General features: G+C 37.6%; 1 protein-coding gene across 1 annotated transcript; it reads left to right on the top strand.

The window, feature by feature from the left end:
- Nucleotides 1–15,503: 15,503 nt before the first annotated feature.
- Nucleotides 15,504–17,636, top strand: LOC137711054 (homeobox-leucine zipper protein HAT4). Its single transcript, XM_068450256.2, has 4 exons — nt 15,504–16,004; nt 16,324–16,640; nt 16,772–16,851; nt 16,945–17,636. Exons 1-4 carry the CDS (start codon nt 15,812–15,814, stop codon nt 17,288–17,290), a joined length of 936 nt encoding a protein of 311 aa, XP_068306357.2. The 5' UTR covers nt 15,504–15,811; the 3' UTR covers nt 17,291–17,636.
- Nucleotides 17,637–25,002: the final 7,366 nt, after the last annotated feature.

Here is a 25,002-nt window from a genome sequence, read left to right as displayed (position 1 = left end):
TCACTTATATTCTAGCGTCATATTCATGCATGAAAATTAAGCGTGCACTCTCAATAAACATACATAAATAAGTTATCAATCAAACGGTTAAACAAATTGAATCCACATCTTATGAAATTCCAACCAAAGGTAATCAATTCATATTGCAAGCATAAACATGGTTTCGAATCACCCCCTAGCTAAAGGGGGTTTAGTTCCTCATACGTACAAAACAAAGAGAATTGAAATTAAACATTGAAATCAAAGGAAAAGAAACACCTAAACATTCCAACAACTCAAACTTGAATTGTATGAACATTTAGGCCCTCTTCTCTTCCTCTTTGTTGCGGCACAAGGTCTAAGGATAGTGTTTTGGAGGGTATTTGTATGTGGAATGGAGTGGGGAGTTGTGGAAATGGAAGGGAAGATGCTGGAATTGGAAGTGGGGTGCACGGCAAAGGGGAGATTTTGATAGAATTTCTGTGGTGAATTGTGTATGAATGGGAATGAATGTTTTGTGGCTGCAATGGATGCTTATTTATAGGTAGATGAATGATTAAAAGAGGGAATATGACAGCTAGGAGAGAATGTGGCTGCCATCATGAAGAGTGAATGGATGTGCTGGAATTGGTAGGGGAAAAGCTGGAAATGGGATGGGTTATGCACGGCAATGGCTTCTTTGGTGCTGAAAATGCATGTGAAAGCATGTGAATTAAAGCTAGGGTGAATGATGATGAATGCATGTGGATTAAAGAGTGAATGGTGGCTGCAATAATGAAATGGAATGCTGGAAAAAGGATATGAAATGCACGGCAAGGTGAATGAATATGTGGCTGCATGTTTGAATGATTAAAGGGTGCATGTGGGTGAATGTGTGGCTGCATGGTTGGGATTGTGGTGCAATGATGAAATAATGAAGGGAATGCATGTGCAAAACAGCTAGGAAAAATTGTGGAAAGCTGGAAACGGGATGATAGTGTGCACGGCAAGGGTTTTGTATGAATGCATGTGGCTGATTTTAAGAAATGGGAAAGCATGTGGATTAGGTTGGAAAGGTGTGTGAGGTGTGGCTGAGATTAGGGTGAAAAGAAATGTGGTTTTAAGTAGTTAGAATAGGAAACAAAGCCCTTCCTTGCACGGCAAGGAAGGGAAACATAAGGGGACACACGACATGGCTTAAGGTTGCAAGTTTTGTAACTTAGAATACGTAGGATCCTTCGATATTAGGTCTTCAATTTCGTCTATTCCTTTTGCTCCAAACATAAGCTATCCATTCCAAGTCCAATTTTTCTCCAAAATGCTCCAAAATGCATCTTTTTGCTTCCTTAGCCATATGAACCTAAAAACACACGAAAATGGCTTAAACTACTAAAACAACTATGAATTAACAATATAAATGCACGAAAACAAGCTAAGTAAGTCGCCTAAATATGCTCCTATCAGTGTTATTACAAGTGATGTCAAAGGCAGAGTGGACGACATGAAATCACTAGTAGGGGAATGCCTCGTAGGTCGGATCGTATGCCTTGTTCCTATGTCCTGAGGGGGCGCAAAACAAAACATGAGTGGACCAAGTTGATATATAAGTAATACTGAAACAATTATTCATCAATGTACTAACCCCCAAAGTTTGATGAAAACTCAATAATATAATATGTAATAGGTTTTCCGAAAACCCTAGCATGTCATAAAACCTTCATAAAACATATATCATATAGTGTGCTTAAAAGTGGTGTCATATGTAAGTATCTTCCGGCCGAAGCGATCTACCAACACCCGGTCAAAGCTAATATAAATATCTTCCGGTCGTGGCCATCTACCAACGCCCAGCTGAAGCCAATATAAATATCTTCCGGTCGTGGCCATCTACCAACGCCCAGCTGAAGCCAATATAAATATCTTCCGGCCATAGCCATCTACCAACGCCCGGCCGAAGCCAATATAAGTATCATCGCCCGTAGGTAAAACAGTGACCATTAGATAAGTATAAAAATCATTGAACATAATGTTTCCCAACATAAGTACATATATGTTTTGATGATTGAACGTAGAAATCAATAAAGAATGGTACCTAAGCACATATAGGGTCCAATTAACTAAACTCTACCATAACGATTGAATTTCTGAAAATGGACGTCATAAACGGATTCAAGACATCGAAAAACATATAGGACCTCGGGTACCCCCACGCGTTGCAGCAAGGTGGCTGCCCCAACGGCCACGCGTCGATTTGGGTAGCCAGAAAAGTCGTTAGCGTTGCTGTGGATAGCCGCAGAGCATAGTACCTCTGATGAAGGCGCGTGTGCTCTATGTGCCAGCACAGCCCTTCACGCAGGCCCACACACTACTCACGCGCTACCTGGGTTCTGGGGTTCGATTGGGTCTGGTTTGGATCCTGGACTTGGGCTCCCTAAGGTTTGGGCTTGGGATTCATTGGGCCGAAGGCCCGAGTTGCACGGCCCGAAGGCCTGGATTGGGTTTTCGGGTTAAAGGGTTTAAGGCTAGGTTACATTGGGTTTAGGCTTGAAAGCCCAGCCCAAGTGCTTAGGTTGGTACAATGGGCTTTTGGGTTTGGGCTCAGGGTCATCGGGTCGGGTCGACCCGGTTTTAGGCTAAGGGTTGGCCGGTTTTTGGGCAAGTTTTCAAAGGCTCATAACTTCTCCGATATTCAACCAAATCAAGTGATTCAAAAACCAAAGTTGTAGTACTCAATGAGATGAAGAGATGGTACCTTGCACGACTCTAACTCACCGTGGTTTGGTAGAAAAACGCCTCGAAAGTGGCGATGCTCGCCGAAAAACTAGGAAAAGCTACCCCGAGCTATTTTATGAGATTAACATGTATGAACAACTTAAAAACAAGCTTTGATCTGCTCTTAAAACACATCTTAAGAGTTTCTAAAAGTTTATCTTTGTCGAAAAATTCATAAAAATAGCCAGAGTTCGTTGGGGGAGGGTGCACCGTAACTATCACGGTTGAGGTGCCATGTTTTTGGCTTGGGTTTCGAGGTTCAACATCCAAGTCTTGGGATCATTGTTGTGGTGAGAGTGAGTTCAGAGAGAGGGGAGTGAGATCGCAGAGAGAGTGAGAGAGAGCTCGGGGAGAGCTAGAGAGAAGAAGAGAAAGTGAGGGAGAAAGGAAAAGAAAGAGTCATTACAAAAATTAGAAAAAGAAAAATGAAGGGAAGGGTTCACTGATGGGAAAGAAAGGAGGGGACATGTGGGCCCTAGTGGCTCACATAATAAGGTCACTAAAGACGAAACACGAAAATATCTGAAAACGTTCGATGTTTCGAACGTAAAATCTTCGTTATAGTTTTGATTTCGAATCCGTTCGTGCCTACGTGTTTGTGGCGATAAGTACGATAAGAATAATTTAATAAAATTAAAACTACGTGTTTCAACGAGATGGTCAAACAAAGTCAACTCAAGGGTAATTCAGTAATTTCATAAATTTATTAATATGAAAATACACTAAATTTGGGACGAGGTTTCACACAATCTGCTAGAACAAATAAGAGCTTATTTCCTAGATCTAATATATAAAACAGCTTTACCTTTGTGCAATTTTACTTTGCATTAGATGGAAATATCTTCAGTCTTCACAAGAGAGCAGTTCTATCCATTGAGCTCATCTTTTTGTGGTACTAAGACCAACACGCTCAAAGTATAATAGTGTAATGCTGAAAATGATATGGTATGTGGATTAAAAAACAAGTTAGTTTCTCCAGTCAAAAGATAGAAAGAAGAAGTTAACGAGAATCCAAAAACTAGGTCTAAAAGAAGATTTGAAACTTAAAGATAGACCATGAAAACAAATGCAAACCTATTTCTCAATGATTAGGTGTTTAATGCATGAAAAAGTTTTGGTAGCTAGAGTTTCCTAAATGAGGAAAAGGGGAAGTTCACGACTTTGAATGCACTCTAACTCCCAAGTTTTTACAAATTGAACAATCAAAGAACAAATGAGACCTAGCTAGGGTTTCAACAAAAAAAACTTTTGTTTGTTTTTAGCTAGCAAGGAGAAGGACACTTGTCGAGCTATAAAATGATCTTAGCAGATAAGGGCTAAAAGCTACTCTCAACAAAAAAGGTGTAAGTTAGCTCATGTGGGCAGTTTTAAATTGCTGGCCAGCTCGCATGAAAATAGCAAGAAAAAATTGACGAGACAACTAACCTAGTTAGAATGTAACAAGAATTTAGACATATAAGGCATATGCATGAACAAACCTTTGAGGTGATGTGCCACAACCTTAAACACTTGTTTCCAGCAACATAAGACCGTCAAGGGTATATTCTAAAACCGAACTAGAGCATGTATAGTACAATTACAATATTGAAAAAGAAAGCCAAAACACTAAAGTCTAGATTTTACAATCTCCCCATTTGATTTTCCTTGACAAAATACCCAAACCAAAAGTTAATTTCACACACCCACACTTAAGCGAGTACCAAGGAAAGAATCCTGCATAAAACACCTCTTGACAAGAACAAGTGAGATTTATAATGGGTTATAAAGCATAAGACTTTAAAGGATACATACTTAAAAATTTCTCCCATTTATGTCACGGTAAGACAAAGAAGAAGGCGGAATATCTCCATAAATAGCATAAAACATATACTTATGGACATGGCAAGAAGATATATATGCATCATGACATTTGTAAGTAAAGAATAACACTAAGCAGTACAAGTAAACCAATGCACAAGAATAACCAACATTGTGCAAAAATTAGACAAGACCAAGAGGAGCACAACCAAAATACAACAGAAATGAGTGTCAATAACAAACAAAATAGGTCCAGAACCCCTAAGAAGAAATTGAACTTCTCCATAAATGGTGTACTTCTGATAATCGAAGTCCCCTATTATCCCAGAGGATTGCAGACTTAGAGAAAGCAACAGAGGAGAAAGGATAGCCATAAACAATAGTTTTTTCAATGCTGTCATTAGAGTCATCAGATGAAGACAAACCAAGTGTACAACATCATACCAATCCTCAAGAATATGCACACGTTTTCTTTTGGTCAAACAAATCATACCAGGCTTTAGGTAATTTTACACCTTTTCCTTTTGTTGCAAAAACAGCAGGCATTTAGGCGGTAATGAGGCCCGAGAGAACCAAGTAGGTGGCAATATGGAAGGATGAAGATGAGGCTGGTGCCTTAGATGAATAAGGTTAAGATGAGGGGTTTGGAATGTAGCTTAGATTCGACAATTCATTCTTTATGAGGCACAAATAGACAAGCTGGACATTAATTTTGTGATTTTTTTTTTTTTTCTGAGGTCATTTGACAACACATGACATTGCATGGGAGACCATTTTTATGGGTGTTTCTTGTTTTTAGGAAACATGAGATTCTTTTGACGCAAGCCCCCTCTCTTTTTTTGTTTATTTATGAAATTTGATGATACGAGAAGAACACATGACAAAGACATAGAAATTGATTCATGGTTCAAAATATAGAGTAAGTAAAGTCACTATTGTTCATTTAAGACCAAAGTAAACTTAACCTCTAAACCAACATAAGCTTTTGTTGGATGAAAAACTGATTTGTCAAAGACTATTTGACATAATAGGGAGAACCTTTGACATCACGGTGAATAAATATCCAAGGTTAATCAACAAATTACTAACAATGTATGGCAATCAAGAGATGCATACAGAGAGGAAAATGAAATTATCTGATGAATTAACTGTCTGAACAGAAACATACACAGAGACTGAACAAAATATTCAATGCTTGGAAGCATAGCTATTCAACCTATTTAATTAATAGCATAAAGACCAATAGACCATTGAAGACTTTTGTACCTTCGTTTGTCCAAGGCTTTACTGAAGATGTCAACTAGTTGTTTTTCAATCGGTACAAAGGTTAAGGCAATAACTTTACCTTCCACGAGATCTCTAATGAAGTGATGCCATATGTCAATATGTTTGCTTCTTGAAAGTTAGACAGGATACTTCAACATGTCAATTGCCCTTATGTTATCATAGTCAACGAGAAAGGTAGATTGAAAGATCCCATAGTCACTGAGCATTTGCTTCATCCATATCAACTAAGTGCAACAACTCCCATAAGCAATATATTCAGCTTAGGCGGTAGATTGGGAGACACAGTTTTTCTTTTTGCTATGCTAAGCAACCAAGTTATTTCCAACATAAAAGGCTCTCCCAAAGGTATTATTTATGTCATCAATACATCCAGCCCAATCGACATCACTAAAACCAACCAAATTTGTGTTGGTGTTATAAGTGTATTGTAACCTTAATCAGTAATCCCACCTACATATTTGATAACCCTTTTGACAACCAATAAGTGACTCCTTAGGACAACTTTGAAACCAAGCACATACCTTAAATGCAAAGGCAATATCGGGTCTACTTCCTTTCAGGTAGAGTAAGCTACCAATCATGATTATATAGAAGGTTTGATCAACATCCTTACCACTTGAGTCCTTGTGAATTTTGGTAGGCGTGCTTATTGGTGATGTAACAACTTTTGAACCTTCAAGACAAAACTTCTTCACAAAGTTCTTGGCACACTTAAGCTTGATAGATTAAAATGTCATCTTTTTCTTGTTTTACTTGAAGTCCGAGAAAATTGTTTAGTTCTCCGACCAAGCTCATTTTAAATTCACTTATCATATTGATAAACTGTTTCACAAGAGAATCTGAAATGGAACCAACAACAATATCATCCATGTACACATGAGCAATCATAACATGAGACTTCAACTTCTTAACAAACAATGTCTTATCAACAGACTCACATGTGTAGCCATGAGTAAGAAGATGAGACGACAATTTGTCATACCATGCACATGGAGCTTATTTAAGACCATAAAGGGCCTTTCTCAGTTTGTACGCACCATTAGGATTGTGAGGATCCTCAAAACCCTTTGGTTGTTCCACGTAGACTTCTTCATTGAAAAACTCATTAAGAAAGACGGTTTTGACATTCATTTGAAACAACTTGAACTTCAAATGACATGCAATGGCACAAAGGAGTTTAATAGATTCAAGTCGAGCAACATGAGCGAAGGTTTCATCAAAATCAACACTTTCAAGCTGTGAGTATCCTTGAGCAACAAGTCTGGGCTTATGTTTGATTGCATTTCCTGGCTCATCAGACTTGTTCTTGTATATCCATTTAGTACCAATGACGTTTGTGTTTGACGGACGATTGACAAGTAACCATACATCATTCTTCTCAAGCTGATTTAGCTCTTCTTGAATGGCTAAGATCCATTCTTCATCAGTCAAAGTATCATTGATATTTTTGGGCTCAATTGGGAGATATAACACACATGAGTAACTTCATTTGCAATTTTTCCTCGAGTTCTAACATCTATGTTAACATAATCCACTATTTCCTCTTCTCGATGACTTCTAGTCCACTTAGTCTTATCCTTGAACAAAACAGGAGGATCTTGGTTAGAGCATGGTCAAGAAAATGTTATAATTAGTTGGTTTGAACTAATTTCATGTAGTTATTGATCTTTGATTAAAAAAATATAATTAAAAAATCAACTTAAGGAACTATTGGTTTCATACATAGTCAAGAAATTTTGTTCGATACCTAGTCAAGAAATTTTAGGTTTTACTATTCTTAATTAGTTGCATGTAGTTATATATGGTTGGATTCAAATAAAATTTAGAATTTTAAATAAATTTAGAATTTTAAATAAATTTAAGAAACTATGTGATTTATATTTCACATTTTCTAGTTTTTTAAGATCAGTGATTTCGAGTCGTTGGTTTTTTTTTTTTTTTTTTTTTTTGACTTTTGTTGTCTCGAAGAAAAATATGTATTATACTTGTGGAAGTTTTTGAAGGTTTTTAAAAATGGAAATAGTGGGTTAAAGATGAAAATGGTAGTTTTTAGATCAAAATGTAGAGTGTAAAATGGTTGTTTTGCATTTGATTGGTAGAGGAATAGTTGGGGGGAAATATGGTATTGTATCCGTTGGGAGAATTGAAATGTGATTTTAATCAATTTTTTTATGTATTTAAGAATAATGATTTAGGCTTTGAGCTTTGAGCTTTGAGCTTTGAGCTTTAGTGGGGCAATGGCGTATTTGTAAATAAAGAGAAGTTTGAATTCTAACATAATTGGTTTAACGAAAACCCACATCTGTCAGGGCATAAGTTGGAATTAATTTTTTTATTTATTATTTAGCGCGCTGGCTTGTTTCTTAGTGTGTTAGGGTTATGTAAGGGTGGGCAAACAGGTCCTGGACACACAGATCAAGCTTGGTCCGAATGGTTCGGATGGGTCTGGGGCGGATCCAAATATTATAAACACAAAACGGGGTGAAGCAGGGGGAGTTCAAGAAGTTGTGGAAACGAGCCCCCATCCCAAAATGTTGATTTCCTACTGTTTGATTGAATATGTACCATTTTATAATTTCCTATGAATGTGATGCGTTCTTTGCTCTCAAATTCAACTTTTTCTTCTAGCTTTCTTCCCCAAAAACCCCTTTGGAATGACTCATTGCCTTCTTCAGTTTTGTTCTTTTTTTGTCTCTGTCTTGCATGTGGGTTTCTAGTTTTAGATCTTGATTGTCTGCTGAGGAAGGCGATGAAACAAACCCAAGAGGTGTGTCTATTGGGGAAGAAGTGGCCCACTGAATGACGATGCTCATGTTCTTGTCATAAAGAGGGCGAAGGTGGCAAAAAAGGAGTTTGATTAGGTTGAAAACGTCAAGGTCGATGAGGAGGCCGAGGACGAGTAGGGAGAGGATTAAGGGGGGAGGATTTAGGTTGGGTTTAGGGTTTTGAGGCAAGGAGGAGGGAGATGGAGAGAGGGAAGAAGAAGCAAAAGTCGGCGGGGAATTCAATGAGGAGGAGGAGGAGGAGGAGGGGGGGAGTGAGGGAGGAAGGGTTTGGAGAGGATGTAGAGATGTTGTTTGACAGTTGCCAATCAAAGAGTTTGAACTAGACTAAAATCTAGTGAATATAGTTTAGAGGCAAATACAAATTGAAAAAAGCTTCTTTTCTCATAGGACCTGTTTAGACCCGTAGGAACCAACTTGTAAAACATGCCGAGTTAGGGTCAATTCTAATTTTGAATTATTATCGCATCGCCTCGTCTCATTTTGTTTTCAAACTGGTTGGGTCTAGTCTCTCTAATTTTGGGCCCGGCCCGGCCTGTGCGTACCCCTAATGTTAAGTGATATAATTTTGGTCCTTACTCTTAAAAAAAAATTATGATGTGTTGTTTATTAACTTTTTATTTTAAAAGCTTTCCATTAAAACTCCTTTATTTATTTGTTGGTCAAATATTTTAACGTTTAATAAGTGTATGAGAATGAGAACATTGAGTAGATTGCCATTGCCAGAACAAAACTGGCAAATACGACCCCAATCGTAATATTTTAACTGAAAAATCATTCGACGCGACATGATATTATTCTTTCATTGAAGCCAAGAAAGTGACTTTCCCAGGAAACATTTAAACCCATATTATTATTATTGTTATTATTATTTATTTATTTATTTTTATTTTTTTATAGGCCAATGCTTTTAGATGTAGGAGACCTTTCTTTGGACAAGAATTGTCTGCCCTCCCACTTCCGGTGCCCTCCTGTGCTCTCCTGTTTTGTGTGATTATGGTTAAACCACATTAACATTTTATATTTTTTTTTATAGAGATAATAAGACAAAGATGAATAGTAATATAAAATGTTGACGTGGCTTAACCGTGACCACAGAAATGAGAGGGCACTGAAAGTGGAAGGGCAGACAATCTTTGTCCCCTTTCTTTGAACTTTCACTTGATTTTCTTTATTGTGTTGGTGGTTCCTTAATTAGCACTTGTCCAAAATTTACCCCTAATTCGATCCATAATTTACATGGAGAACATACACAAACACTCATTTATTTTTATTTGATTCTTTCGTGCATAAATTTATGCATTTTATTTTATCTAATACAAAATGCAATCATTTTGCCCTACCACAATATTTACTTGTATTCTTATTGATGGAGTTAAATTTAAAACCTGTTCTAATATTGAAAGAAAAAACACTAATTACCAAAATATTTAGAAGCCTGCTGAGTTGGCCTGTAAGGTTTTTTTACAATATACGTGTGTGGATACCGATACTTAATAAGTAAATAGAGATTGTAAGAATATTAGCCTGTAAATTTCTATCATCCAATGCAACTCTACATCTCATACACCTATGCATGGTATAATTTTGAGAAAGTTTGTTGTAAATTAAAGTTGATATTAAATTTTAAAAAAACCTGGATATTAAAATTAGGGGTGGATATTGTCATGCTCATGATCAGATAAATGCAGCTCACATTTTTAATTAAAAGAATCTATGGAAATAATGATAGGCTTATTATTATGGGATGATAGGCTTATTATTTTGGGACTCTTTTGTCATTTTCTGCGGACCAAGTTGCACGAGAGATATGATGGGTGAGAGAACCTGGAAACGCAGATACAACAAACACAGCTCCCACGCTCGACCGTGTCCCAAGACTCATCTAATTGGTGGGACCGAGAGGGTTTTTCCTACACGCGTGGGGATGAGGGTGGTGCAAAGGAAGGAGGGGCGTGGATTGATGAGTTCAAATGATTGTGATTAGGAGGTGTCGGGGAGTGGAGTGACAAGATGACACGAACGATTGTGTGGAAGGTGTGTGGGTGGGGTCCCACAAGTTGTAGCAGGAAAAGAGAGAAGCGTGTTAGAGCACGTGTCCCGAATGGGCCAGTCAGGACATGTTGGTCCACGTGAGTTTGGGGGAGGCAATGCTCTTTCTTCCACGCTTCCCTTATTTTTGCAAGCCCCTCCCTTCCCCCGTGAACTCCACTCTCCTGTGTCCCCTTCTGCTTCTCTCTCTCTCTCTCTCTCTCTCTCTTGTCCAGCTTCGGCTTGGCTGCATGGCTATTTGCTCAAACAGCTTCGGCCTACTTCTCCTTAATATTTAGCTAAACCAAACTTTTTAACTTAATCGTTCCATGTGTTAATCCATGTGTTCATGATCATTTACGTTTTTTTTTTTTTTTTTTTGTTAACAAACAATATTATTTACAGTAAAAGGGTGAGAGAGTGGACTAAGTCTCACAATGGGCTAACAATAATGTAGTTTAAGAGTGAGCTAAGTCTGACAATAGGCTAGCAATAATGTAGTTCAAATTAATTTTTGGTAAGAATCGAACATAAGACCTCTTAGTTATTAGTGACGAGGAATACTACTTGACCATAATACTAAGTGGCAATGATTAAGAAATTACTTTAGTATAAGCAAGAGAAAGTACGAATTTCAAAACAACAATAAATTGCACCAATAGTACAAACTCAATAATCACGAGGTTGCATTTACGACATGTTTGACTAATATTTGCACACATGTTATCTCATGGCCAAGTTAAAAATCAAAATATGCTAGTCATTTAATGCTACAGTTTGGTGATATGTTTCTTCATTTGTAAGTAAGAGATTTTGGATTCGATTCTCACCAAAAGAAAATTTAAACCATATTATTGCTAGTTCATTGTGAGATTTTGCCCACTCTCGCACACTCCCTAGTATAGATATAGTTAATAAAAATATATATGCTACATCATGTAATTAACACACTTTGACCAAAATACAAAAAATTCCTAGGTAAATTAGTGGCGGTGAATCTGGTAATGCAGCCACAAGATCCCAACCGTCCGAAAAGGCTCGGCTATCAGCCATCTCAGAAGATAAGTCACACAATTATTAGTTTAGTCATCTGTGAAACGCAGCGTATTCATGATAAGAAAAAGGCTGAGAAAGCGACGCTTTTGGTTGGAACCAGAGACTCCGTGCCCCCACTCCCCTCGTGGGAATCGCATGGTGGGGTTTACATGTATGTTACGAACATGAAAAGATTTTTCGGAAAATAAAGAAAAAAATAAAATTAATGAAAAATACTTGAAAATTTTGAGTTTTAACGATAACTATAAAATAAAAGGTAAAACGAATAGTACTAGGATTGATTTTTTAGTGTAAAAATGTGATTTTTCATTAAAGTGAATAGTATCAGGAGTTTTTGGTTAAAATTCCCTAAAGAAAAAGGAAAACTAAAGAAAATAGCTTGAAAACTTTGAGTTTTAACGATAAAGACAAAATAACGGGCAAATTGAATAGTATCAGGATTGATTTTTTAGTGTAAAAATATAATTTTTTATTAAAATAAACATTACCGGAAGTTTTTCGTTAAAATTTCTCAAAGAAAATCCATAGGATCCATATTGACGAGCTTCTTATCTGTGCAGGTTCCAATCATGGCTGTTCGTTCCAAGTGAACTGACAGTCGATGGTTGTTCAGCTTCGTAACAAAGTGTACAGGAGCGTACAAAGCCATGTGACTTGGTTGATCTCAGCCGTTGGTCTGACTCATCTCATCAATGATGGGATATGTGGCCCTCCACATTAATGCTAAAGATTCAGTGTGATTTTGCATCTGGATGTGATGGAAGCATTTTTACTCATCAATTATAAATTATGACGTATTTTTATCATATACTTAAGTATTTGTTACGTTTTGTTTCATTTAATTTTGTTTATTTTTTTTTAATTTGAAAAAAATAATATTTAAAGTGACAGTTAATTATAATTAGGCGAAAACACACGTGATAAATAATTAAATATATAATGAATGTATACCATAATTATGGTAGTAAGCAAAAATGCATGTGGATTTGATTGTTTTGCTTGTCAATGCCTATTTCCATGTTGGATATCATATGAGTGCAACCAAAACTTACATTAATTTTGTTCAGAGCAGAAAAGGGAAAAAACTGCATTAATTTGGGGCTGGTATTTCCTCATTAATGTTCTCAACATCCTGGTTAATTCACTTTTTTTAGAACATCTTTAAAAAAGATGTCAAAAAGTTAACATTAACAATAACAGTAAAAATGAATAATATTATTTTTTCTAACCGATATGCCAATTATTATGTTAAAATTGGACATATTGGGTGGAGAGTAAAACTTAAAAAAAAAAAAAATGTCAAAGTATACCACATTGTCTATCAAATTTAAATTTTATGCTTAAAATTTAACAGCTCCTTTGGGATGATCTTATTGCAGTGTAGATTGTTGTTGTTGTTTTTTTTTTTTTTTTTTTTTTTGTGAACAAACGATAGTACCAAGGGAGTGGAAGAGTGAACTAATCCTTATAATGAACTTGCCATAATAATGTGGTTCAACTTCATTTTTGACGAAAATCAAACCTAAGACCTCTCACTTACAAATGAAGAAGAATACTACTAGACCGTAAGTACTAAGTGAAAGTGTATGTTGTTTTTTTCTTTAAGAACAAACATTTAAAGTTTTTGAAATCTTTTGTGATCTATTAAATAAAAATGGAATATTACTCACCAAAAAGATGTGTTGAGAAGTATGGGATCAATTATCCCTCTTAATCAGATTAAATATCAATTTTCAGTATCATGAATTAAAATAAACACAAAATAATTGAAGTCAAGAATGAGAATAATACAACCACAGTAAGTTGTCTAGTGGTAAGGGTGCAGACTGCGGTTCTCCAATAAACAAAAAATGTGGGAGGTCTTGAGTTCGATGCTCTTAGCTGGTGAGCCTACTTGATTGTGACCACAGACAGAGTAAAATTCTCCATAATCTTTTTGCATCTGAAAGGGGTGAATAACTGTACCTTACGATCAGTTGTCCTCTTTTCAAATGATGTGGCTGTCGACATCAAATCCACCTAAGGTGATATAGAAATGTGGTATAAAAATATGGTATGAACAACATTACTCAATTGATAAACATAATCAAATGAAAAAAATGATTTTCAAATACCTTTTTTCTCCTCAATAATAACTCAACAAGCCAAATTAAATGGTTTTAATTTATATCCGTGTGGAACCTCATTAGTGGAAATGATGTTGGATTTCCACACCTGAGTCTCAGGTTTGAAACTCCGTTAAAGTTTCGAATTTAACCCCGTTGTTTTAAATGAATGGTTGTTGATATACTTGTGCAATGTGCCCCATTCTGCATCGTATAAGATTAAACTTGACTCTCGTGCATGTCACGCTCACATATCTGCTACTATGGTAGTTATTAGATTGATCAAGTTGGTCTTGTTGTTGGTTTTGAGTCTTTTTAGTTTAAGGACTCATTAAATTTTCCCCAGGATGCCCACCTTTTTTTTCCTTCTAGGTTGTAACTTGAGTCTCCTTAACATTTCTCCCATAATGTTATAATAATCGAGATCAAATCTTTTGCACCTAAAAGGGGTGTGGCTTCTCTGTGACCCCATCCATTGTTTGGCACGTGTTTATAAACTTAATTTCTTTTAACTTTGTTGTCATAAATTTAATATGTTTCAATTAATTACTGAAATAAAAAAAAGGCCACATATAAGATTTGATATCATAATCGACCAAATCGTTTTGCCAAAAAAAAAAATCCTGGCTTTTCCTAGTATCCTAATCTCTCTCACATCACTCAATTACGAACTTCATATGAATTGCTTAAATTAGCAGTGATTCATGAAGTTGGGTTGAAAGTAAATGAGATTTGCACGTTATATCATTTAATCGTAAAACATAAAAACATTAATTCTGATTTATTGATAAGCAAAAAAACCATTATCTTTTGTTATAAATTTAACAAAATAAGTAAGAGTAAATTGAATTCAAGTCCCCATCCCATCATTCAATTATGTCAAATAGTAGACAAATAATGAATCAATTAGTAACTGCTCTGATATTCTTCTTCTGTTTCTTTTTCTGTTCCTGTTTTTGTGTGTTTGGCATGGTCAAAGGTCAAAACACCGCAGTTATTAGAGCTCCACCATACCATGACAGCAAACTGTACAAAAAAAATAAACAATAAAACTGGCAAAACCTCAGTTGAAAGATGTGTCCCCCACCCCACCCCCCGGTCATTTAACACGGTTAAAAAGTAAAGAGAGTAAATAAGAGGATAAATGTGCCACTTAATACTACATTCTAGTAATATTCTTCTTCACATATAAATGAAAAGTCTTAGACCATCTTCAAAGGAAATAGCAACTTACAATTGATGGATGATGTGACAATCTGAAGTTTTATTTCAAATTTTGTACTTTTTTAATCGAATTATTAAATATTATTTTACTATTTAAATAGAGCTTTAAATGGTTATAATTATTAAAAAAATTTTTGAAACACAATTTCTATTGGTTGAAATGTTAGGAATAAGAGATCTATTATTAAAATGAATTAAAAATAAATTTGACATTGATGCTAAATTTGATTTCAAATCACAAAACTTTCAAATTAAGTCAGCAAATAATATTTTGGTTGGAGAGATTTTTGATGTCAAGCATGCATAATGGCATTTCAGTTAGGATTTTGACATTTCCTTTGGAGATGCGCTTAGGTTCAATTCTCGCTACAGTAGAATTTGAATCACATTATTGCTAACTTATTTTAAAACTAAACCTTCCCCTATCTTTTATTAAAAAAAATAAATAAAAAAAAAAAAAAAAAAAAATGGTGGTTGGGAGTGAGAGAGAGGGGGAGAGAGTTGGGCACATTATTTTGGGGAACAAGAACCATGATTGAGATAATTGGGGGGCTTCCCTTCCTGACACCTTAGTCATGATTGAACTTACACACCACTCCCTGTCTATCTCTCTCCCTCTCTATAAAACCACCCACAACTTCCCCACCACACTATTCCCAAACGTCTCCCTTCCCCTTTCCCTCTCTCTATCTTCAACCTCTCTCACGAGTCTTCTGTCCTGAAACTGAAATCAGGACTCAGAGTGAAATTCCCCCTCAAAAGGAAGGAAGTAAACTGAAATTACCCAAAAACCAAACCATGATGGTTGAAAGAGAAGATTTGGGTCTCAGTCTCAGCTTGAATTTTCCTCACACCCATAACAATCAAAGTAGCAGTCGCTTTCAATTGAATCTGATGCCTTCTCTCCTCCCAACTTCTGCTTCTGCTTCTTCTTCTCCTTCTGGCTTTCTTCCCCAAAAGCTCCTCTGGAATGATCCCTTGCCTTCTTCAGGTTTGTGCTTTTTCTCTATCTATCTTGCATGTACGTTTCTACTTTCAGATCTGGCTTTCCCACCAATTTTCCCACCTCTTTTTCCCGAGAAACGAACACCCTGGAAAATCCCCTTTTTTCCTTTTGGGTTGTCCCTCTTTTTAATTTTCGACATTTTTACAAAAAAAAAAATATAGCTTTTATGATTTTCTCAATGTCTGTCTTTCAGATCTAAAACTACAACAAACTTTTCACCAAATTTCAAACCTAACCATAACTTTTTTCCTTTTACGATCTAATTTATTGTTGTTTCCTAACTTCATCGCGATCCGACATGCAGATCTAAACTCTAACTCGGAGACGTGCCGGGGCGGGCCCCGATCGTTCCTGCGGGGCATCGACGTGAACCAGCTGCCACCGACGGGCGATTGCGAAGAAGAAGCGGGGGTGTCCTCCCCCAACAGCACCGTGTCGACCGTGAGTGGCAAGCGGAGCGAGAGAGACACCAATGGCGAAGATCTCGACCTCGAGAGGGACTGCTCTCGAGGCCTCAGCGACGAAGAGGACGGCGAGACCTCCAGAAAGAAGCTCAGGCTCTCTAAGGACCAGTCCGCCATTCTCGAAGAGAGCTTCAAGGAGCACAACACTCTCAACCCTGTAAGTGTTACTTGTCTGCCTGCCACTCCCTGCGATTAGTTCTGTTTGGTTGACGAGAAAATAGACAAAACTTTCTGTTTGGATGCTGATAAAGTCCACTGACACGTACGGTTTCATTTTTTCTGGTGCAGAAGCAAAAATTGGCGTTGGCGAAACAGCTTGGGCTTCGGCCTAGACAAGTGGAAGTCTGGTTTCAGAACAGAAGAGCAAGGTGGGTATTTTCGGCAAACAAAAAAATATACCTAATTTACAGTTATACCCCTGCGGTGCAGGCTTATTTACAGATTCTTTTGTGATTTTACAGAACAAAGCTGAAGCAAACAGAGGTGGACTGTGAGTTCTTGAAGAGGTGCTGTGAGAATCTGACGGAGCGGAACAGGCGGTTGCAAAAAGAGGTTCAGGAGCTGAGAGCACTGAAACTTTCCCCGCAGTTCTACATGCAGATGACCCCACCCACAACACTCACCATGTGCCCCTCGTGTGAGCGTGTCGGTGTCCCACCCAACTCCTCATCGTCCGCGGCCGTTCCCCGGCCCCACTCGCAGATGGGGCCCGTCCAGCCGCATCCGTTGCCCATCAACCCCTGGGCCTCCGCCACCACCGTCCCCCACCGGCCGTTGCCGTTCGATATCTTCCATCCCCGGTCGTAGTTTTTAAACCCGTAAACCGAGCGAGGGCAAGTTGGTCATTTTGCAAAAACAATATAAGAATCTCCTTTATATTTTAGCGCCAAAAAATAAAAAAAAAACAAAGAAGGAAAAAATCAGGGTGTTGATGTAATGTTATTATTTTTTGTCAAACTATAAATTTGTCAGATCAGATGGTAGACTAGAAAATCGATGAGGTTCGAACTCATGATGTATTACTCTTCTTTATCATTGTGATAAGGACTACTTGCAATGTAATGTTACTATTTAGAAAGTGTACGGATCAAGTGCAAAAAAGAAGCGGTTGTAATAGCGTACCAATTCTTATATAATGTAAAATTTTCCGAAACCTTATATGAGGTCGGTCGCTCTAAGATCTGGTGGGTGGGAATATGTGATCTGGTGGCCCTGCATGTTTTGTAGCATCCGGCCCATCATTTTCATCATCATCGTCCATCTTCTTGTGTAGATTAGGGTTTGGTGGTGGCGCTAATATTTCTTCCCCCTAATTCCTTGCTAGACCCAACAATTTTTTGGTAGGGAAAGGGAAGGAGGGCTTTGCCTGTAAAGTGTAATGTTTACTTAAATATTTTAACATTTGTTAACATTAGAGGTGTGTGCATTTCTTTTTCGATTTGAGCAATATTTTTAATACTTCTTAAGATTTGAGCGATATTCTAATATAATGTAAGTGACGAGGAAGTGATTCAAGCTTGGGGCGAGAGGTGATTCAAACTTTGAATACGCATGGGTGAGGATATTGTTCTAGCTAATATGGCTATGATGAGATCATATTTAATTATTTATGATTACATATAAACCTCTGCTTGTCTACATTTTGTTTAACATGTATGTACTAAGAGGCGATACAAACTTTGGGTGCGGAGATACGAATAAAGATTTAATTAATATGACTATGGTCAAGTCACTTAAATTAGGTGTTGTGTGTTAAATTAATTAGGATTAGATAGGAACCTCTCCTTGTCACCCCCTTGATTGTTTAAAATTTAAAGATCCTTAATTTGTGGGGAAATAATGCCTAATTCTAAGTGCGGATTATGATTAGGATTTTAGGGATTTAGTTTTGAATGGTTGACTGGTCTCATATTACATAATTCTTAGGGGATTTTACAATTGAATATTAAGATTATGATGGACCCAAATAAGTGTAATTTTAGTCATGAAACAGGTTCCTGATTCTTGGGGTTTGGGTGCGCGCGCACACACACATACATACTATATATATCTGTTTGGGCCCAAAATATTATTTTGGGCTGAGCCTGGGATTATTCTAGGCCCAATGACATTTATCTAGAATTTTCTTGTGGGCCGTCCAGTTAAGGCTGGCCGAATCCTGTTGTGAAGAGGATTAGTTTAGATAAAGGGTGAAGTAGTCGATTCTTAGTGGAACATGGAGTTTTGAAGCCGAAGGTGCTTGGGATCAAGAGATGAAGCTGGTTTGTTATGGAGCTTGGTTCAAAGTCCTATTGGAGTTAGGATTGGCCAAAACCTAATCAGATTAGGTTAAGGAGTTCTAATCCGAGTACGATTCTAGCTCGGCCTTGAAGGGGTTTGCTACTATAAATAGAGGAGGGAGTGCATCGTTCAAGCCCCTCAAATTCAACACGCAAATTGCCCTGCGCAAAGCTTCTCAACACCTTTTGAGATTTTATCCTTCTCCCCTTTCTTCCCGCCAACACATATTCAGTTTGGATAAACAGCACTGTGAAAGCAACCGACGACATCTTAAGTTTGGATAAACAACACTGGATCCGTAGAATTAGCCGATCAAGGAGCACTTTCAGTTTGGATAAGTAGCACTGCTTTGAGACCGCTTGGTTATTTATCCAAGTCTCGGTCGATAAGGATTTTCGAGTCCTTGTTGGTAAAGGTCATCTTATCAGCTTTCTCAGCAAAGTGAGGTGTTACAGGTTATTAGGCTCGACACATTGAATGCCGGGTCGTTTTATGATTGGATACTCATATGCACACTTTAGAGTTTGGCATTCCGACAGCCAAACCACATTTACCATCAAGACATACATCTCTTTTGAGTATTTGTATCCATATAGTCTGGTGCCAGTTCGGCGTGCTTATACTTTAATGAATATAATCACCGTGATCGAACCCAGTGCCGACGATTTGTGAACTTCGCAAAACTAGCAGCCTTGTCTTCAGGCTTTAGAATTCGAAAGCTGAGGCGTGTTCCTTCCTCAGCTATAGTGGCTAGATCAAGAAGTCAGTGACGCTTTTAACGCAACATCATCATATTTTACACCTCGACCAAACTTTGTCGACTAATTAGCACGCCTTGTACACAACTGAATAACCTAGTTGGCTCATTAGTTACTTGGCCTGTGCACCATGTAGGATTGGTAGTTTTTAGGGTCAACATTTTGGCACACCCAGTGGTACCTAGTGCTAAAGCTACAAAGTTCATGACCATTGAGACATGGTTAGTAAAGAAGAAAACAGTCATGGGTAAGTCAATGATTAATCTTCCAGTCCAAAACCCAGGACAAGATGGCTTACCATATGCACAGAATCCTTCTGTTGCCACGACACCTGAAGCTACAAGTGCGACACATTGAGATAAGGAAGTAAATCTCGGCGGTCAGCTTCGTGATGCAAAAATCCCCACCAAAATGACAAAAGGAATTTGTTGAAGGATTAATGGATGATTGTGACGAGGATGATGGTGAGGCATCTGATCCACTGACTAGGTCATTTATTTGACGACGACTTGAAGAGTAATCTTGGGCAAACTTCCGAGAAGTCGAGTTCGTTAGGCTTGCCTTAAACGGCCTGAATGTGGAATACAAAAAGAAATTCTTACGGAAAACTTCTGAGACATGCACGAACTGGCTCAACATGTCGAACAATATGATTATTTGCTCCGAGAAGAAAAGATATTGAAGTCCCTATCCCGAGGAACGATCTACAAGAACCTTATGGTCAGTTATGCATTGGCCGAAGGTGAAGAATACCAATATGCCAGTATTGATGCGGTCGAGATAATGATCGACAAGCCATACATATGCAAAGCATTAGCTCATGCTAACTCCAAGGATGCCAAAACCCATTCGGCCTTTGAAGAAGCTACCATCAAAATGTCGAAAGTTTGTACTTTGACATCACCAAGGCCAATGCCATCTTCGACTAGTTGTTGCTCGTGAAAATTGTCAAGTTTCGGCCAGGGCATAACATTCCCAAGGTTAATGATTTAAAAGGCAAGACATATTGCAAATACCACAATTCGAACAAGCATACGACAAATAATTGTGCCTTATTTCGCGATGCCAGTCAAAGTTGGATCGACAATGGTAAGCTCAAGTTTCTCGAGAAACAAATGGGCATTAACATCGATCTTTTCCCTGAGGCGACAGTAACAATGATAAATGCTCATCTACCTAGGGATAAAGGAAAATGAAAGGCTGAGTTCGTTCCAATGCAATTTGTCCCAAAGCAGAACTATCAGCCATAATTGAAGATTTATTTATTTTCAAATGAGCCACCCTAAGATTTGACCGGACCAGCTATTATCGAGTCAATGTCGGACTCTATCGCAAAGGAAACTGACGGGCCAATGGTTTTATGTAGTCGATGCCAAGCGAGCGTTGTCTTAGCTAAGCCAAAGGAAAAGCCACGTCAGGTCGAAATAGCGCAACAAGTGCTCACAGCCGCATTAACATCCTAAAAGGTGATTGGTACAGGCCAATGCCATAAAGTTTTTGATATGCTTGGCCCTCAAGTACAAGATAACAAGCTATCTTTGGCCAGACGACGCCTTGATTTCGACGCGCCATTTTACAACGAGGATTATTATGCGCGCAACTCTGGCAATCCAAGTTCACCTACAAACTAGCGCATATTCAGACTTCCTGAGCCACACTATCAGCGCTGGTATACTTATAACTCCCTTACCAGTATATATACTACGTTGTCTAAATCACAGAAATGTTGACGCCAAAGAATGGACTGTATGGCCCGCCGACGAGTAGCTCATGATACCTCGACTACCAAATGGCAGCTGAAGGAAATGGTTGGTAATGAAGATGACCGACAACCTCCGGTGATCATGACCGAGCTGCTCCAAGGGAAGAAGATGATCGATCGTGACTTTGAATGAAGGAAAAATTTTGTCCTAGCTAAGAACATGTGAGAACATTTGAACACATAAGCAAACTATTAACACTTTAATGTAGGAGCGCATTCAAAAAAAATTCTAAAACCCATAATTTTCAAAGCCTAGTGAATGGTGAAACACAAGACTCTGTAACAACATTAAAGAAAAGAAAGGACTTTGAGATTCATTACCCTTGAAGCTCATCCTTGTTTACATAAGGGGCCTTCAAGTCACCTCCTCGCTCCTTGAATCTTCCTTGTGATTTTTCTTCCTTTTGAATCTCCTTTGCGCCTTAAGGATGTGAGGAAAGGAACTCCAAAAGTACCTAAGGTTTGGTACCTTAAATCTCCACACCAAAGATGTAGTGTGAAGAGAAGATGGATGACTTAGAGAGATTTTGATGCTAGTAAAATACTCCCTAAGTGGTCGGCCTTTTTAGAGAAAAAGAAAGAAAAGGTTTCTCTTCTTTGCCTCAAGAAAATCTTAGTGAGAGAATGGCTATAAAGTTGCCTTTATACCACCTCACATGTGAGTGCAAACTTGCAATTAACCCAAGTTTGCTACCACTCACCCTTGGCCGGTTTTGACTTTGTTTTTGGGTTAATTTCCATTTAGTCTTAGTTGTCACACAACCTAAACTCAATGGGCCTTGTGGACCAAAAACCGTTTTGGGCCCCGAAACCCGAAACTAACTTAAAAGCCCAATACGAACCTTTCGTATAATTAATTAACTAATTAATTAATCTTGACCATTCTCAATTAAACTATTTAATTGCTTATCCATCTCATTTATATTTCTTCACTTTCATCCTTACTCGGTGTACGATCCATTTGTTTCCAATTAGCAAGACAGTGGGCGATTGTGACTCTTAACGATCGATTGTGAATTGAAACTATATTTCAATTCTTCCTTTGATGAAGATTAGTGTTTGCTAATCTTTAGGGCTTCCACAAACCACGAGTGACACCTAGCAGTATGTCATAGTTACCCAAGCTAAGTAGAAGTGGTTGGAGAACCTATCCAATTACAATTACAATGCAATACGGTTATTCTCTAATACAATACTCTTAATCACATTGTTTGAGTGATAGTTTGTTTCATGTTTACCATCCAATGTGATACTTCTCTATATGATTCAATTGAATATGATTTGAAACAAACTTCCTAAGTCATATTTGTATGCTTTGGCCAAAGACTCCCGAATCATATCTCAGAGTATTCTCCCTCTACCATGGAAGGTTAGAGATCCCTTGTTGTGCATTCATATGCCTACATGACTAGATAGCTTGACCCCAACAATGTCGTGGACACTTGATAGGAGCATATATATGCGACTTAGTTAGCTTGTTTTCTTGCATTTATGTTGTTAGTTCCTAGTTATTTTCGTATTTTAAGCTATTTTCGTGTGTTTGTAGGTCCAAAGGGCTAAAGTAGCAAGAAAGTGCAATTTGGAGCAGTTTTGGGCTTGGAATAGATAACACATGCTTGGAGCAAGGTGGATGGGCGAATTTGAAGTTCAAAGGAGGCTAGGAATGAGCAAAGAAATGAAGGAAATAAATTCAAGACAAAAGAAATCAAGGAATCCAGCAAGAAAGAAGGAATGTTAGTCAAAGTTACCTTATTTTGTCCTTTGGCTTTCCTAATCCTTCACCACCTAGGTTTCAGCTGCAAAAGAGGATCCCTAATTAATTTAGGACACTTAAATAATGATTTTAGAAGACCTAGTCCTATCTCATTTCCTTGCCGCACCCTTGTTACCCTTTTCCTTTTGGATTCTAACATTTAATTACCCTTTTTCTTTGAGGATTTGGTGTACAAATCTGTCTCCAAAATTAATTAGGGTTTTAGCTATCTTTCTCTTTAAATATAACATTGTGCCGCACCATACAAAGGACCCCCATCATTCATCATACTTGACACCAATCATCCAATCCACATAACCATTCATTCACACCCTTGTGCTGCAATTTTGCAAGGAAGGAGATGATAACTTGGAGCTGTGCCTGCCATTCAAGATTGTTGGATTGCTGGAACATTTTTAGGTGTAATCCATCTTTTATTTTCGATGTTTAATTTAAGTTATCTTTGTTTAATTGTGAACATGAGGAGCTAAACTCGTTTTAGCTAGAGGAGAATTCAAAACCATGAACATATTTGCAATATGAATTGATTACTTCTAGTTGTGATTTCATAAATCGTGAATGCAATTTACTTAACTGTTTGATTCAGAACTTATTCTTGTTTTTTGATTAAGGATGCATACTTAGTTTGCATGCATGAATTTGATGCTAGAATATAAGGGAGTTTCACCTAATTGTTATGAACTTATATTCATAAGTAGTGGAGGTTGCTAGTCACAATCGTGTTAAGTAAATTCCTGGCAGGAGTATCATGCTGTTCATAGTTACGAATGCCTTGTCAATGCTTATGATTTTCACAAAGCTTAATGATCTTTGATTGTATATCTATTATGTCGTTCATGTAGGGAACTATTGAAGAATAATTTGGTTGCCGATGCATTATCCATCCAATTCAATGACTCAAGGAAAATATGAGGGTTAATTAGTGCTGTTCACGGTTATTCTGGGGCGTTGAGGTTCATGGTTTATTGGAAAAGCAACTGGAAATCGATTTGTATACAAGTGTGTTATGTGTGGAGAAGGACCCTCTAACTAGCCAATCACCCATAATTTCCCCCAATTTTGTGCCAAACTTGTTTAAGTCTTTAATCTACTTGTGTTTACTTTAAATTCGTCAAAAACCCAATCCCCTTTACTTTGTTGTGTCAAATTAGTTAGAATCTGTCCAAACTTGTGTTTTTAAGTGTTTTGAGTCAAGTTAAAATTAATTTTCATCCAAATCACCCTTTAGTGTCTAGTTTGAGTCTATTTGATTATTTTATGCTGTTTTGAGTCTCTTTAGTTTGTTTCAAGTTCTTTGAGTCTAGTTAAGTGTTTTCAAGCCTAGTTTGTGTGTTTTGAGTTAGTTTTAAGTGGATTAGCAATCCCTCATAATCCCCGGCCTAGAATGATCCTTACTTACATCTTACTACAATTGTCAATAAGAGGGTTTAATTTGAGTGCTAGTTTATAACACATCAAATTTTTAGCGCTGTTGCTGGGGATTATCAACTTTGCTAATCCCCCATGTTTCTTTTTCATGTATTTTGTTTTAGTTTCTGACTTTGTTTTGTTTTCTTGTTTTTAGGTACTAGTTTATGACTTAAAGTTCTCAACCAGTTCGTGAGCATATCTTTGATTTTGACGACGATTTTGAATGAACTTTGAGAAGAAAGAGGAATCAGCAGGAGTCTAACCCACCTAACCCTGAACCCAAGCTTGAAGAAGAAAAAGTAGAAGAGGGAGAAGAGGCCACAACTCAGAAATTAGAGGAAGCACAAGTCATGGCTGCATACTATCGAACAATCAAGGAACTCTCAGCTTCGGGATTGGACAATGTCGTGCCCTTATGCATTCAATATCCCACGGCAGCTCAAGGCAAGACCGAAGAGTTCGAGTTAAAGTCCAGTTTGCTGCATCACATTCCAAAGTACCATGGGCTGTCCACGGAGGATCCAAACAAGCACTT

Source organism: Pyrus communis, chromosome 6 (assembly GCF_041283825.1).
Source record: "Pyrus communis isolate YQ-2024b chromosome 6, ASM4128382v1, whole genome shotgun sequence".
NCBI classification, from domain to species: domain Eukaryota; kingdom Viridiplantae; phylum Streptophyta; class Magnoliopsida; order Rosales; family Rosaceae; genus Pyrus; species Pyrus communis.
The sequence above is the reverse complement of the archived record's forward strand: the minus strand, read 5'-3'. Positions and strand labels throughout refer to the sequence as shown.

Excerpts from the sequence above, each read along its gene's own strand:
- LOC137711054 (XM_068450256.2), top strand. The coding sequence starts at position 15,812 with ATGATGGTTGAAAGAGAAGATTTGGGTCTCAGTCTCAGCTTGAATTTT. Across the intron at positions 16,005-16,323 it reads TGATCCCTTGCCTTCTTCAG|ATCTAAACTCTAACTCGGAG; the intron begins GTTTGTGCTTTT and ends TCCGACATGCAG. Across the intron at positions 16,852-16,944 it reads TTTCAGAACAGAAGAGCAAG|AACAAAGCTGAAGCAAACAG; the intron begins GTGGGTATTTTC and ends GTGATTTTACAG.